Source organism: Macrotis lagotis, chromosome 4 (genome assembly GCF_037893015.1).
Source record: "Macrotis lagotis isolate mMagLag1 chromosome 4, bilby.v1.9.chrom.fasta, whole genome shotgun sequence".
In the NCBI taxonomy this organism is placed as follows: Eukaryota; Metazoa; Chordata; class Mammalia; order Peramelemorphia; family Peramelidae; genus Macrotis; species Macrotis lagotis.
The window spans coordinates 164,801,649-164,818,917 of record NC_133661.1 but is presented as its reverse complement, the minus strand read 5'-3'; the positions used below and the strand labels follow the sequence as shown (position 1 = coordinate 164,818,917).

At 36.0% G+C, this 17,269-nt stretch overlaps 1 protein-coding gene and 1 pseudogene across 1 annotated transcript in view; one reads left to right on the top strand and one right to left on the bottom strand.

Moving 5' to 3' along the window:
* LOC141521727 (la-related protein 7 pseudogene) overlaps positions 1-13,346 on the bottom strand; it is a 61,437-nt pseudogene extending 48,091 nt beyond the window's left edge.
* Positions 13,092-17,269, top strand: part of LOC141521728 (aquaporin-9-like) — a 55,036-nt gene continuing 50,858 nt past the window's right edge. Inside the window, 1 exon segment of the mRNA XM_074234575.1 lies at positions 13,092-13,607. Coding sequence (XP_074090676.1) covers positions 13,506-13,607 — 102 coding nt within the window. The 5' untranslated portion in view covers positions 13,092-13,505.

Below are 17,269 nucleotides of genomic sequence, written 5' to 3'. Positions count from 1 at the left end.
CCCATTGATGATTATGAATTTGGAATAAACCTCTATACTGTGTAACTAACATTGTGTAGGGTTAAAGACGTTGTCCATGGTCATAGAATGGAACCAAGCTAAATGACACAGAATCGAATCCATGACCTTGTCTTTATTAATACAAGACTATGACTAGTTAAGTTAAATGTTTTTTGCTAAAGACTTACCATTCACAGTGATACAGCTATTTCTTAGGTCTAATTTTTTAGATTATCTTATACTCCACAACAACTTTCTTTTCCCCTCCAAAAACCAGGGAGAGCTCAAAGAAAATTGCCATCCTAATATAGGATCAAAGCATTCCCTTCCCTGAAAAACTGGCATAACTTAAGGGGAAGGACAACAGAATTTACAGCATAGTAATCTACCTCTCTTCCTACCTGGGTGCCTACTCTGATACGAATCCCTGCATACCTACAAATTCCTAGTCTTCACTCCTTCTGATCTTAGAGATAGTAATCAGGAACTACTAAAGTTGATTGAATAGGGGGAGTACCATGGCCAGGTCTGTGTTTTAGGACATCGCTTTGCCAATTGTGTGATTAGATTGAATAGGGGAGAGACTTAAAACATGGAAACCAATTAGTTGACTATTTCAATAATCTAGCCAAGCAGGATTGATGTCCAGAACTGTGCAGATGTCTGAAAGAAGAGACAGGAATGAATACAAGAGATTCTGTGTAGGTAGAAGTGACAAAGCTTAACAGGTGAGAAAATATGTGGGATGAGAGAAACTATGGAGTCAAGGTTGACTTTGATCATAAATGGCAGCAATGAATGGTGGTGTGTCCTCAGTGTCTCCTGAGTCGATATACCTTTTGGTAGCACTCCCAGGCTCTAATCTAGCTACAAACAGGTGCAACAATAAATCTTTTAAAGACTGGCATACTGTCATGAAATCTACATATAACCTAAAACAAATGAGTAAGTAACTAAAGTAGAGGAGAAATTGTATTGCAATAAAATCAAATAGCTAGTAAGCCAAAATGCCTTCTTTGTTTCTGGATCATCTTTTTTGAACTTATTGAACCTTCTCTTCCCTCCCTTCCCCTTCAGCTTTTATATGTTTTCCCCAGGAGAAAGTAAGCTCCTTGAGGGCAGGGACTGTCTTTTTGGCATATTTTTGTATTTTCAAAGTTTATTAAATACTTGCTAAATGACTGACTGCTACAGGTTAAGACTTGTTTTCTTCTCAGCCCCAAGGGATAGGGCTTTTTAAGAAGAAGCAGAAATACCATTAAGAAATCTTGATAGGAAAATACATTTTATAAAATAGATTAAAATGACAGATCATTGGCAACTTAATTTATTATCCAAACTGTTTTCCAGGTTACTTTAAGGACAATGTCTAATGTGCACATCTCCATAACCAAAGTCAGAACTTCCCAGTCCCCCAACTCCAGATCCAACATGCTTTCCTCTGAACCACACTGCCTCCTAGAATGATAAAGGGTCTCAGAGGACCAGTAGAATTTGGATAGATCAAAAGGAGATATTGTAAGTGTGTGTTTGATTTGGAGGGGAAAGGCAGCATGAGAGATGAGTGAATGACTGAAGCCAAGATTTGGAGAAAATGGATCAGTCTGGTTGTTGCAAAGAATTTTTGTTGAGGAAACAGATGAGTCAGAGCCTAGCATAGTAAAAGTTAATAAATGTTGAATTGAACTGAATGATATTCAGGAAGTAAAAGGGACCAGACTCTTCAAGGTCTCAGATGACAGGCTAAGGAGTATAAAAGACAATGTAAATGAGTTTTAGAGCAGTTAGGAAGTGCAATGGATAGAACCTGGACTTGGAGTTGGGAAGACTCATCTTTTGAGTGTTTAAATCTGCCCTCAGACACTGGCTGTATGATCCTGGACAAGTCACTTAATCTTGTTTGTCTCAGTTTCCTCATCTGTAAAACAAGTTGGAGAAGGATGTGGAAAAGCACACCAGAATCTTTGCCAAGAAAACTCTAAGTGGGATTATAAGGAGTCAGACAAAAGTAAACAACAACAACAAAAATGAGCTCTGCCATTAGAGCATGAGCTTCTGGAAGTCAGGCACTGTCCTTGACCTTTTTGTTTTCTTTTTTTTTTTTTTTGTATTCTCCAGCACTTAGCACAGTGTCTGAACATATAATGCCAGGTGTTTAAAAAATGTTTCTTGAGTTTACTTAACTGATTGGTAAAGAAGTTGTTGTTATAAGGGCAAAAAATGCTAAATAAAAGAATATAAGCACATTAATAGTGGTGGAACTATTCTGAAAAATCCTTTGAAATTATATTAAAATAGAGAAAATATTTGTAAGCAGCACTTTCAATCAGGAAATGATCAAACTGACTGTGGTATATGCATGTAATGGAATATTATTGTACCATAAGAAAGAAAGAAAGGAATGGATTCAGAGAAACCTAGCATATTTATATGAAGACTTATATGAGGTGATGTCAGCAAGTTAAAACACAAAGAAAAATTTCTACAAAGATCACAGTAATATAAAGGAAAATGACATTGACTGAGACTCTAATCAATGCAATCTAATCAAATGCAAATATAACTTTAGAGGACTTGATGATAAAGGAAACCTTCTAACTCTTGTTTAAAAGTGTTAGACAGTAGGTGTGAGATGACACATGCAATGGTGAGGGAAATTATCTTTCCAAAAGTTTTGTCTCTTTTTTTCCAAGTATTTAGTAGTAGGGCAAGGTCCCTGCCTCCTGCATTAAGTATTGTTTTTAAATATCCAAAGTGTTGCTTTCATATTTTTTGCTTAATAATACAAATTTATTATTAAGGAGGTTCTACTAGAGAAGGGTGATTCATTGGAGAAGTAAAGATATAAACAAATAGAACTTCTACAAAATTTAAAAGGCAAAAAAAAGAAAGCAATAGGAAGACCTTGAAGGCTCTTTGAAAACTGATGAGAGGTAGGGGTGCATGGAGTTTTAAGGGAAGACTATCACCTCTGGTGAGAGGATTGCTGAACCCTTTTTCAGTGGTATCTCTACCTTTGGTATCCATCTGCCATCCAATTCTCATCTGTGACTCCTAGAAGCTATAGCATGTGCAGCAGCCACACCTTAGTAAAAAAACATTTCAGTATGGGCTAAACCAAATTGAGGGTATCCAAAGACTTCAAACTCAACAATGAGTTAGTGGGGATGTCTACCCCAAGCATGTGAAAACTTGCCTGGTAGCTAGGCAGATACAACCAGTTTGTTTCAATAGACTCTAAGGCAATGGAAACCAGTACTGTGGAGTAATTATAGCTTGGTCAGACATTAAAGACAACAATGTCAATGACTGAATCCCAAATTAACATCAGTAATCTTGACTTTCATCTTGCCATCAGACCTTTATTTTAACTCTGTAAGGGAAAGTGAGGCTGATAGCTTTGAGCAATTTTTCCTAACTTAACTCCAATGTCAAAAGACATCCCCATGCCATTTTACCATTTTTGCCTACCTTGAAGTCCTGTGGCAATGGGCAAGTGACAAAGAAGCAGGTACAGATATACTGGGAGCTGCAGAGTCACAATCTAGCATACAGACAGCCCAAGACCATGGGTCATCTTCTCACTGGATTGAAGCAGTAAGGGAATTCAATGTTTGAGCATCATTTTTAAAAGACTGTATGGCTCACCTACTGCCATTAGAAAGGGACAAAAAACGTGCCCTAAAAATTATCAGCTTTACCTAATCTAACCTTGATCTGCTTACTTCAGTAGGCAGGGACCCTACCCTACTATCAAAATACACACAAAAAGGGACAAAAATTTTGGGGAAAATTATTCCACTCTATTGATTCTTGGACTGTGTGCACAATTATGAACAACATGAAATCCAAAAGACCTGAAAGACAAATAGCTCTCAATGCTTGAGAATTCAGCAGATATCACATTCAAATGCCAACCTTGAGTGAAACAAGTCTGGCAAATGAAGATCCAAAATATCAAAGTCAGAGCTGGATACAACTTTTTCTGGAGTGATAGCTGTGATGAGGAATACTATGAAGTTGACTTAGATTTCACAATCAAATATAATCTAGTCAACAAGCTCCTATACTTCCCAAAAGGAACAACAGACTCAAGGCAATGCAGGAAAGTACCACACCACTGTTATCAGTGTGTATGCTCCCACCACCATAAATCTTGATATGGTTAAAGAAAAGTTTTGTGATGCAAAGATCCTCATCAACAAGGTGTCAACAGAGGACAAGCTCATAATTCTGGGTGACTTCAGTGCCCAAATAGAATAGGCACAAACAATCAGACATAGCAGAGTTTTTGAGAGGAACAGTGTTGGAAACAGCAACAGCAATGGTCATTTACCACTGAATACTCTTGGGTCTCATGACCTTCTCATCTCCATTTACCTAAGTGCAATAAAATTTCATGGATGCACTCCTGAAACAAATATTGGCATTTAATAGACTATGTCACTGTAAAATGAAGAGACATCAGGATGGGAGAGGCATGAAGGTGACATGTGGTTCAGAGTGTTGTACTGATCAGAGACTTATCCTCTTGAAGCTAAATATTTACATTCAACAAAAAACAGTATCCCCAAGGCAAGAAAACTATCTAAAGAATTAATATCAATGAATTAGAGTGCTTCTCCAAGAGGGAACAGTTTGTTGCTAACATGTAGGGAAAGCTAAACCAATGCAGAGTTTGCAATTGTGGAACAGAAAAGGAGTGGACAGCTTTCAAAGATTTAGTGTATAGCACAGCTTTTACTTCTCCTGAGACAGAACATTCATAAATATCAAAACTGTTTTGACAAAAATGGGGAAATTCAGAAGCTGCTAAGTAAAAAATACAGGATAGCTCATCCATCTCCAAGAAGGTGGTAAAAGAGAGTACAAGCAAAATTTAAAGATGCAGAATTCCTGGATCAGTAAGAAGGCAGATAAAATTTGTTTTTATGCTGAAAGTAACAATTCAAAGTACTTTTATGATATCCTGAAAGCTATTTAAGGGCCAAAGACCACAGGATCAGCTTCTCACTGGATTGAAGCAGTAAGGGAATTCAGAAATATTTGAGCAGTCTTTAAAAAAAACTGTATGGCTCACCCACTGCCATTAGAAAGGGGCAAAAAGTGTGCCCTAAAAATTGTCTGCTTCACCTAATCTAACCTTGATCTGCTTACTTCAGTAAGTAGGGACCTACCCTCAGTTATTCAGTGCTGATGGAGCTACATTGATTAATGATAAGGACAGGATCTTTGAGAGATGTGCTGAACACATCCATAGAGCTCTCAACAGACCATCATCAATCAGTAATAAAAACAGTGACCGCTTAACTCAGATTGAAGTCAATCCCTCACTAGTCAAACTTGTAACTTAAGAAAAGGTTTTGAATGCCATTAGGCTCCACTTGTGTGGCAAAGCACCTGGTGCTAATTCTATTCCAGATGAGATTTATAAGACAGAGGGTTTACTGCTCATACAAAAGCATAACAAAAATCCTTCAGGTTATATGGCAAGAGGAGGTCACCCTCCAGAAAAGGATACCTCTATTGTCTATCTCTATAAAGGTAAAGGAAATAGATGTCCTGTGACAATCACAGTTAGAGAGGCAGGATCTATTCAGACGCTACTGGCCAAGATTCTTGCCAGAGTCCTCCTTAATAGGCTAATCCTTCACCTGGAAGATGGTCATCTACCTGAGAGTTGGTGTGGCTTCAGTAAGAGTTGAACGGTTGATATGGTGTTTGTTGCCCAACAACTTCAGGAGAAATACCAGGAGCAGAACAGAGTATATAACACTTGTAGATCTGACTAAGACCTCTAAGACTGTCAGTTGGGAGGGCTTGTGGAAGTTCATGGTTAAATTTGGTTGCTCAGAGAAGTACATTACTATTGCACACCTGTCTCATGATGGCATGCTTACACAGGTTCTAGATAAATGGACAATACTCTCACCCTTTCCAGACTTTTCTCAGTCACCATGGACTACAGCAGGGTTGTATGCTTGTTCTCATACATTTCATCCATGTTGTCAGATATATTCCTTAAGGATGAGAACAGTATCAAGGTCAGTTACTGCACTGATAGTGACTTATTTAACTTGAAAAGTCTACAAGTCAAGACTCAAGTAGAGGAAGAGTTTCTGCCTGACTTTGTTTGCAGAAGTCTGTGTACTCAATTCAGCCTCTGAGTCTGAGATGTAATGCTATGGTTTGATTCTCTGTCCCTTATGTTAATTTGGACATGACAATTATTACTAAGAGAAGTTCACCACCAGCCAGCACTACGCCATCCATATATGGAATCACTAGTTCATGCAAATGGAGAAATTTTGAATACTGTGAATAAGTTCATCTATGTTGGCAGTTTACTTTTCAGGGTTATACACATAGATGATAAAAGTGATGTACACATTGTCAGAGAGTTAGTTCAATTTTGGGGAGGCTCCAAAATAAGTGTGAAAGAAAAGAAGTATTAAACTGCCTACAAAACTGACTCTTCAGAGCTGTTATGCTGACCTCAATATTTATGTCTGTGAAACCTGGACAGTACCATTTGAATTGCCTTGGGAAGACTCTGAAGAGCACCTGGTGAAATAAAGTAATGGACACTGAGGTCTTTTGTTTGACTCACTGTTTAGCTTTCAACCTCTTTTGTAGAGAGTGTAACTCTAATGTACAGGTCTCATAGCTCAAGTGACAAAAGTACTTTTTGTCTAAAAGACTAATTTACAGAGAACTCACACAAGGCTTTTGCTCACATGGAGGGCAGAAGATGCAGTATAAGGACATTCTCAAGGTCTCCATGAAAAACTTTGGAATTGTGAAATATGGGAGTCAATATGACGTGCCCACATAAAAGAAATTACTGTGCTCTTTGAAAAAAAGCAGAAATGCAATAGCTCAAAAGAAATGTAAAAAGTGCAAATTTAGAGACATCCCCATTCCAAGTGTTCTTATGGACTCCTTGTACCCAATCTAAGATAGAATTCTTATTGGTCTATTCAGTCACAATTGGACACACTGTACCTTGACCCCAACATGGTGATGTCTTTTTGGTCATTTTCAAGTATGAATTAATGATAGGATGAAAGTAGTATTTTAAGACATTTTATTTTGAATTTATTTGTTTGCATCATCTTCATTGTATTGCATGTTAATTGAGTGCAGGAATTGTCTTTTGTCTTTCTTTGTATCCTCAGCTCTTAGCATAGTACCTAAACATAGTAGGTGCTTAATTTTATTGATTAATTATTTAACATGTGTAGAATTAATTAGAGAACCACACAAGAGGCAAGGTTATCAATTATGAGGTGCTTTCAGTCAACTGATTGTAAGACGGTAAAGATGCAGGATGTGAAGTGATAAATCTCTGTTTCAACAAAGGGAATAAAAAGAAAGGATGGTTTTGAGACCAATATAAAGAGAGATAATTTCTACCATCAGGAGAAATTGTTGGGGAAGAACATGATACTTCTGCAGTTATATTAAGAACAATATCCCAATTTTAGAGCTGAAATGGACCTTAGACCTCATGCAGTCCAGCCCCCTCACTTTGCACAAGCAGCAGCTGAGGCCCACAAAAGTTAAGTGACTTGATTAAAATCAGAGAGGCAGCAGATAGAAGTGAGGATTTGAACCTGGGTTCTCTGACTTCAAGTGCTCGCTCTTCATATTTCCTATGATACCTAGTAGTGACTGATTTCTTCAAAGCTAGGACAGCAATGTGGAAATTATGGCAAGTGCTAACCAACAAAAAAGAGCTGGGATCTGAGAAGCAGCAGAGGCCCATTGCTGAAAGGCTGAACAAGAGGATATATGCCTTTTGTGACCTCGGCAATTTAGGACACCATCTGTTAAGGGTATGGAAGAGCTATAATTTGCAAAGTAAGGGTAGTCACATCAATTAAATCAGAGATTATTATTATTTCCAAAGATCTCCTGAAATATTTGAGGCATAGTGAGAATATATACTGTAGCATTTACTAGGTAGGGATACACCCAATTTAAAAGTATTCATGAAGTACTCATGATATATCCAATATTGCCATGGTTGCTGTGGGCATTAATAGAACACTGTTCTCAGTGACCAATTCAAGACAGCGTGGTGGAAAGATTCCATGATTTAGAATAAAGGGAACTGTATTCAAAAATCTGGCAGTGGCAACTGACATTGGCACCACCTCTGGGGCTTTGGGTAGTTAGATCCAACAAATATTAAATACTTGCAGTGCTCTAAGTCCTATGCTAGTTGACGGAACATTTCCTTTTTTTTCCTAAGAGTTCAGTCTGTTCTGGGGGCGGGGGGGCATATATACTATGATAAGGAAATTCAAGAGGGATAAAGTGCAAATAGGGGGAATCAGCAAAGTCTTCACAGTGGAAGTGGCTCCTAAGCAGTGCTTTGAAAGAATCTGGGGATTCTGGAAGACAGAATTGAGTCATTCATCCATTGTTCATTCATTCAATCATCCATTCATCAACAAGCTTTTATCAGGTATCTATTATCTGCAGGAATAAAAGACAAAAGTTAAATAGTCCCTGCCTTCAAGGAGCTTACATTCTATTTATCCAGCTTTTCCATCCCCATGGTTACCATTGTAGTGCAAGCCTTCATTCCAGGAATTCAACCATACTGAGGAACTAAGGGTTTCTCTATCAGCTATTCACATTTTCATAAACTCTATTTCTGTGGCTTTATGGGATCAAATTATCTACATATTATCCTACCTCACTACCTTATTACCTTCTGTCTGTCTGGTTCAATAACTTATTAATTGATCTCCACATTTTCAATATCTTCTCCTATTCAGTTCATTTTATACACTACTGACAAAACAATCTCCCTAAATCACAACCCTAATCATGCCTTTCCCCTATTTCAAAACTGGTATGTTGCCTCATTAAAGTATAAACTTTTCATACAAGAATATACAAGGTTTTCCATGAGCTAATATTAATTTACCTTTTTAATCTTATTTCCTTCTGTACAATGGAAAGATAACTTTTATATTGTACATCCAGGTCTAATTCAGAGAATCAGACTCCTGGTTCTGCCACTTACTACCTTTGAGATCTTTACCTCCTAGAGTTTCAGCTTCCTCATCTATGAAAGAAGGTGATTGAACTAGATGAGCCTTCTTCCATCTCTAAATTCACAATTCTCTGACCCTTTGATATATCCAAACCAGAATACTTAAGATTCCCCAAATGAAACCTGCTACTAATACATACAATGATAATAACACTAATTATGAAAATAATTAATACATATAGCACCTACAATCTGCTAGGCATTATGCTAAGCACTTTGAAAATGTCTCATTTGATACAATAATCCTGAGAAGTACTGTTTTTATTATCATTTTACAAATGAACAAATTGAGACAATAAAGAGGTCAAGTGACTTGTCAGACACTAAGTATATGAAGCTGTGTTTGAATTCAGGTCTTCTGCCTCCAGAACTACTGCTCTCTCCATTATGCCATCTAACTGCCTCCAGGCAATTTAATATTAATCTTTTATACATTGTATTTATACTTTTAATGTTCATATTGTCTCTGGTGCTTCCTAGATTTGTGACTCTCTTCAAATCTTTTGAAATCTTTTTGCCTCAGTCTCTTCAACTGTAAAACCAGTTAAATAATATCTGCCTCATAGGATTGCAGTAAGAAAAGCAACAAAAAGTAAAAAAATAAAATAAAGTGGAAAAATTCTGGAAGTGAATAGCATTTTTTTCATTTTGAATCCTTTAAAACTGTCATGCTTCTTTTGTATCGATTGATCTTAGTTCTTTGTAGCTAAGTTTTTCATAGTTGATTATCTTTACTATGTTGTTATTGGACACAATGTTCTTCCAGTTCTGCTCATTTCACTTTATGCTAGCTCATCTGTCTTCCCAGGTTTTTCTAAAACCATCTCCTTTCTCCTTTCTTAAAGGACAATAGTATTACATCACAATCATGACTTGTTCAGACATTCCTCGATAAATGGACATCCCTTCAGTTTCCAATTCTTTTACCACCACATACAAAGAGCTGCTATAAATATTTTTGTACAAATGGGTACTGTTCCTTTTAATTTGATCTCTTTAGGATACAGGCCTAGTGTGGAATTGCTGGGTCAGAGGGTATGCACAGTTTTGGGGGTTTTTTTGCTTAGCCCTTTAAGCAAAGAATACTACTTGAAATCTTGTCCATCCTTTATGGTTAGATTCAATACTAACATCTTTTATGAAAATTGCCCAGATTTCTAGTTGCTAGAAGTAACCTATCCCTCTATTTACTCCTGTTGTCTCTTTTTTATAGTTCTCCAATTTCTGCACTGTATTATAGACACACACACACACACACACACACACACACACACACACACACAAACACACACACACATATATATTCTTCCATTATTCTATAGCTGCCTTTAAGAGATTGTCCAATGTTATTGTTCAGTCTTTTTTCAGTTAGATACAACTCTTCATGATCCTATTTAGGGGGTCACAAAAAAACTGTTCTCTGACAAAAGTACTGTCCTGAGATATCAATAAATAAAAGAATAAGTGTTCACTTGTTTTCAACTTGTGTTGACCCAATTTGGGGGTTTTCTTGGGAAGGATACTAGAGTGTTTTTCCATTTTCTTTCCATTTTACAGATGAGGAAATTGAGGCAAATAGGGTTTAGTGACATGCCCACACAGCTAGTATCTGACCCCACTTGGAGGTTATTTTTTTTAGCAAAGATGCTGGAATGGTTTGCCATTTCCTTTTCTAGTTCATTTTACAGATAAGGAAATTGAGGAAATGAGGTTAAATAACTTATCCAGTAACTTATCCAATCTAGAAAGTATCGGAGAACAGATTTGAACTAAGGAAAGGAGTCTTTTTGGCTTCAGATCCAGTATTCTATTCACTTCACCACCTACCTGCCCACTCTGACAAATATGCCTTTGTAATTCATCTACTTCATCTCATAGACAGCATCTTGTGCAGTGAATCTACATGTAGTAGGTTCCTTTTGTATGTCGAATACATGTATAAATACAAAAATAGAAGACTAGGAGTTGAAAGAGATCTAACTACTAACCTTTCAATCATGAATTAGCAAGTAAAAAGTCAGTGGGGGGGGGAAGGAATTTTGTTATCTATAGACATCCCCATCATCCTTATTCTCTCATGAACTCTTAGATTTTTGTGATTGATTTCGAAGTTTAAGTGTATTTGTTTAGGTGTTAGGATGGTGAAAACAAGAAGGGAGAGAAGAAATAAGCATTTTTATAGGATCAACTCTATACTAACTTTGCTATATGCTTTTTAAAAAAATACATTATAATTTGATCCTCACAAACAACACTGTGAGGTAAATGTTGTTATACTCATTTTAAAGTTAAGAAAATAGTCAAGAGAGGTTAAGTGACTTGCCCAGATTATTCAGCTAATGAGGCTTCATTTATCTACCTGATTCCAGGTCCACATCTCTTTTCACTATGAACTACTGCCTAGTGAAGGAAATTGAAAGGAAACTTTTTTCTTGTTGATAGGGAAAAAAAGTAAATATCTCCATTACAATCTAGCTGACCTCTTTATTCATACTCACAATATTAAATAACTAATAATTATAACTAGAAAATATGTAGGGCTTTAAAGTTTGCAAGGCACATATTATATATATATGTGTGTGTGTGTGTGTGTATATATATATATTATATATATATAATAACATTTGAGTTCCATAAACAATTATAAGAAACAAGTAGTATAAACATTACTTTTTCCTATCTCAAAAATGAGGAAACTAAAGCACAAAAACTTGCCTGTGGTAAAACATTTCTAATTCATTTTTGTGATTCAAGTCTAGTGGTACTCTGGCTCACTAAACTATCACATATAGAACAGACCTAGGAGGTATTTGTTGCACTTCACAGTTCTGAAGACTTCTTGTAAGCAGAATAAGTCCATTGTTTCTATAGACTATTCATTAATTTTCTCCCCTCCATTAGAAAGGCCTTCCTTCCAACTTGCCCCCCCTCCCTGGAAGCTAATGACTGATGACCCCCTGCAGAGCTAAGACAGGGATGGAAAAAAGCCAGTAACAGCTTGGGAGGGTTGAGAGGCCTAACACAATTTCAATACTAGGTTCTGTGCCTTTATATAAAGTCTTAGATACAGCTCAGGTTCTTAGATATGAGTGGATTCTATTTCTTCAACTTCATGAACCACTGCAATACATATTGAGTTTGGAAACAAAACCTTTAGTACTTGATAAGACTAGGAGTGAGCTCTAAATAATGGTCTGCCAGTTAATTTTGTTGTGTCCAAGAATAATTAGAATTCATTCTTAACAAAAACTTTTCTGAATTGTTACCACATAGACCACATTTGTCTTTTGTTTTCTTCCCTCTATTTTTTTCATTTAAATATAATTCTTCAGATTCAGTAAGCAACCATCACTATAGAAATGGCTATAACAATATAGTCCCTTCTTATTGGATCCAAAGGCTCCTTTGTAAATAGGAAGGCAGTCTGAAAAAAAACTTACATTTTTAACTGGGAAGTTTACTGGAAAGAACATTTAATTGATCCAACAATTTGAAGAGATAACAAGATATTACCTATCCAAATTATCTCAGATATCTGTCTAGTATATCAGTTCCTGTGGCTTCATTACCTGAACCTGGACAAGGTAAATCTTTCAGGATTTTATTTATTTTTTTAATTTTATTTCATTCCTTTCTGAATTTCTCCATCTACAAACAGGTTTAGATGATCCTAGATAATCTCAGTAAAGTTAAAGTGACTGAATCAATATTGGAAGAAGACCAAAAAAAAAGGACTATAAACTTCTAGAAGTGTGAATCCATGTTTTTCCAATGTATGTTTTCTAGGTTTGATCAAAAAAGTATGTTTGATATATATATATATATATATATATATATATATATATATATATATATATATGTATACACACTTTGGATTTTACAATTCCAAACCACACCCCAGTCACTTACTTCAGAACAGGAAAAATTTAGAAGGCAGTAATTGTGTAATATGTAAATCTCCTCTGGACTCAAGCCCGTAGGCTGTGGTTTGGCAAGACATCCCGGATAACATCTCTTCTCATCTCCTGAAAAAAAAAGACAGCAAAAAAGTACCTTGAAAATAAAGGTAATGATTAATCCATTGGGCTCAAAAGGAATCAACTTTGAGAATTGAGGTTCCAACTTGCGAATATAAACAAAGAGTTGAAAACAGGTGATGGAAAACCTCACCAGATGAAGTAGGAGGTCACTTTGAGTCTCTGAGTCCAGGTTTGTATAGTCAGAGAATTTTGTGGGCTATCTTCATGGATCTGTAAGCAGATGTCAAAATCTCAAGATTCCAAGTGTCTGTGAAGTCATAGAACTCCAGAGGCTGCAAGGATCATCTTTCTAACCTTAACTGAGGAGAATTACCTGAACTGGCCAGTGTCAACTGAACTCTGACTGAAAAGCCTGACCCACTTTTTCTACAGCCTGTAACTATAAGAAGCAGAATATGAACAGAAAGGAGAAAAAAACCTTCAAAGACAAATTAATCTTGAAGAACACCTTGGCCAAAGAAATGATCGCAGAATTTGTGGGGACATTCATGTTGATTGTAAGTGTAATTTGATTTCCCTGTATTTTCTAATCCAAGAATGCTTCTGATCTGTAAGGTTTTTTTTTCTCTCCTCGCCTTTGGCTAGATCATAACCATAATGCAAGGGTCTCTTTCATATTGCTAAAAGAAAATATCAGATTACAGCTATGCAATTATTATTAAGCTACATTTTCTAAGTACTGTGTTATCTCAACACAACCTAATGGGAAAGTTTTAATGCCTGGTTAATTGATAATGAAAGAATAATAATCTTTTCTATATCACTTCAATGTTTGCCCAGATCTTTAAACATGCTATTAAATTTGATATTCTCATGAATGATTTATTTTGGATGATATAGACTGGCTTCTGTAGTAAAAAGGGAACTTACGTGAAATAGTTACAGATAATCAATAAAAAGGGATGGCTGCAATATCCTGTCACAGTTAAGCAAGACCTTGGCAGTGATTGTATTTGACAGATTAGTAGCTGGGTAATGAAAAAGATACAGTGCATTAAGTAGAAATTGAATAGGATACTAAATAATTGTACCCAGATAATTATTTTCCTTTCCATTGTCAAAGTCCATTTTATTTACTTTTTGGACTCAAGTTCTCTTATCCAAGAATTATTAATTCAACAACTCATTATGTTTTCTAACCATAACTGAGAGCAATTTCTAAGAATTCATAAGATTAATTTCTTAACCTTAGAGGACTTGAGTGAATATTGGAGGAATATTCTGAAAATCCACCACTTAAGTGACTCTTGCTTTTGGGTTTCCTTCATCACTGTTTATTCCTATAAAAAAAAATCTCATACTTTCCAGATTCTTGATAAATCCAATCTATTCATAGGCAGAGCAAGATAATATTTGAGCGTTCAATTTCAATAACAAATTGAGCATACATTTCTAAATTAAAACCTTGATATTTAAAGAAAAAATAAAGCTCATTGTAAGATTTTTAACAAGTAAAAACAATTTCTAGTTCTATTTCAAATATTGAAGATATTTAACATTTTTCATTTAACATTTTTAACATATTTAACATTTAACATTTTTCAGATTCTGAAAGAGCCTTCTATGAGATCTATACATTATCCTTTGATATCAACTCCATTTTATTCTATTTCAATTTATTCTATTTCTATTCTATTTATTCTATTTTGATTCCATTGAGTGCCTATTCCAGTGCAGCACACTGGAATCTTTTTTTAAAGGTAGAATGGCAGCTAGATCAGTCATGAAAATGTTGAACTGGAGAAAAATAAATTAACAAAGTAATAAGATCAATGATTTAGAGCTGGAAGGAATCTTTAAAGATTATCCTGTCTAACTCCATAGTTACAAAGTGGGTCTAGAGACGGGAAGGGACTTATCTAAGGTGGGGAGATCTTCAGAGCTCCTTCTGATTTCCAAAATATTCCATTATTCTTTTTTTGCTAAATTGGCCCCAAAATGGAACTTTGGTCCTCATCTCCTAGGTTATACCTAAAGCATTGTCTTCAGCAGCTATGAAAATCCTCTCTTGAAGTGGTGGGGAGAAGAACTGGTAAGGGTTCCCCAGATTCTTGGTATCAAGAATTGGTATTTCCTGAAGAATAGAACATTGTAAGTACATGTAAGATGGAATGGTTATGCTGTTTTATTTTCTAGGTCTTTGGGGGACCAGAGCACAAAACAGCATTTTTGGAAGCTAGTCTAGGAACAGGGAAAATTGGAAGGGCAGAAAATTGAAACAAAGTGATTTAAGTATACAGATTGTTCTGCTGAAAAGGAAAACAAGAAAGGGAAATGAATGTGGAGAAAAGCAAGACAAAACCTCTCCATTTCTCAATGGGAACTTATTTCATAAGCCTGACCACTTTAGGGTTTTGCTCATCATCACTGTTCTATTCCTAACCAAACATAATAGATGTTCAAACCATCACTGGTCTTTTGCTTATTTACTTAGCAGTATATGGTAATAAATAAAATGTGTCTTAGTGGTTAAAGACAAGGTGGTAGAGAGAAGCAGAGCCAGGAAGACTTGGATTCAGGTCTTGCTACCTGATTCATATTGACTTTGAAATCCTGAGCAAGTCACATAATTATTCCATGACCCCTGGCAACTATCTAAGAATTTTAAATTGTAAAGAAGGTAGGGAGGGACCTAAACATCACTGATTTGATTCACATCTTTATCTTCAGACCCACATCTTTATCTTAAGACCAATATCTTGATTTCTCTTTATATTGCTCCATAGTTTCCAAAACAAGACTCTGAGTATCTCTTAAAAGGAAAGACAGAAATTTGAGCGTAAATTTAGAAGTTTTTGCACAGAAACTTCTTTGTTAAGGTCGCCAAAATCATGTCAATTTGTTATTGATGAAAAAAATTTCTTGCATGAATGTTTTTTTCTTAAATGTACTCTTAAGGGGCAGACTTAGGGATTGGACCTGTGATTTCACTGATAGTGGGAATGCCTAGAGGAGTTGATTCCTCTGTCAGTGCAAATTGTCATCTTTCAGAGAGCATTGAGAGATAGAAGGAATTGGTCAGGATTCCATAAATCTTCTACATAGAAGATTAAAAGAAGGGAGGGGAAGCATAACTGACCATAAAGTAAAGTAGTGAAGTGGATTGTCACCCACTGGGATGTTTATCCTTCTATTTCCCCCCTTTTTTCATAATTCATCTCTTCCTCTTGGTGGTTTATTTAGATCCTACTCTGACCAAAAAAAACTGATAAAAGTTATTCACAATTAGGTAAAAATAGTTGAGATTTAATGTGTTCTCAGATGCTGATGAAGATGATTTTTAACAACATCAAAGGAAAATGATTCTCTAATTTTGAGATTTCAGATATCAAAGAACCCAACAGAAGTACTTTTGGACAAAAGTCATTCAAAAAATCACACCTTACAGTGTTTATTCTACTCCTGCACAAGATCAGTCCAGAAGGGAAGCTTTGATTTCCATTATGCACTCACTTCCACAGAGAAGATATTTAGAATCACAGATTCTTAGGAAAGGGTATTAGTTATCTAGACCAATGTCAGGGGCTGCTAGGTGAAGTAGTCTAGAGTGATGGACATTGTCCTGAGTTCAAATCCAGCTTCATACACCTAATAGCTGTATGACCCTGGCCAATTCATTTAACCTGGTTTGCCTCAGTTCCTCATCCATAAAAGGAGCTAGAGAATGAAATGTCAATTCACTTCAGTATCTTTGCCAAGAAAACCCCAAATAGGGTTGCATGAGTTGAAAATGATTGAACAACAAGTCTAACTTACCCTGACAACATTAAAACTCTTCCTATACAATCTTTGATAGACTCAACCAGGTTTAATAGTAATTTTCAATGATGGGGAACTCTATCACATGAGGCAGTATATCCTATCATTGACCACCCTATTATGAAGGACATCCTCATATATGACTCTATATCTACCTCCCTGTAACTTCATTAACTGATCCTGGTTTTGCCCTCTAGAGATATACAGTTTGCTCTTTTTTCTACATGAAAACCTTTCAAACATTGAGAAAACCTGTCATGTCTCCCTTTTTTCCCCTTTCTCCAATTTCAAATGAGCTTATTTCAAGACCCTTCACCCTCCTAGCCTTTCTCAATCTTCCACACTTACATTCTCAGTTCTTGCTCCCAAATGCAATGGTCTTATCTGAAGTTATACCCCA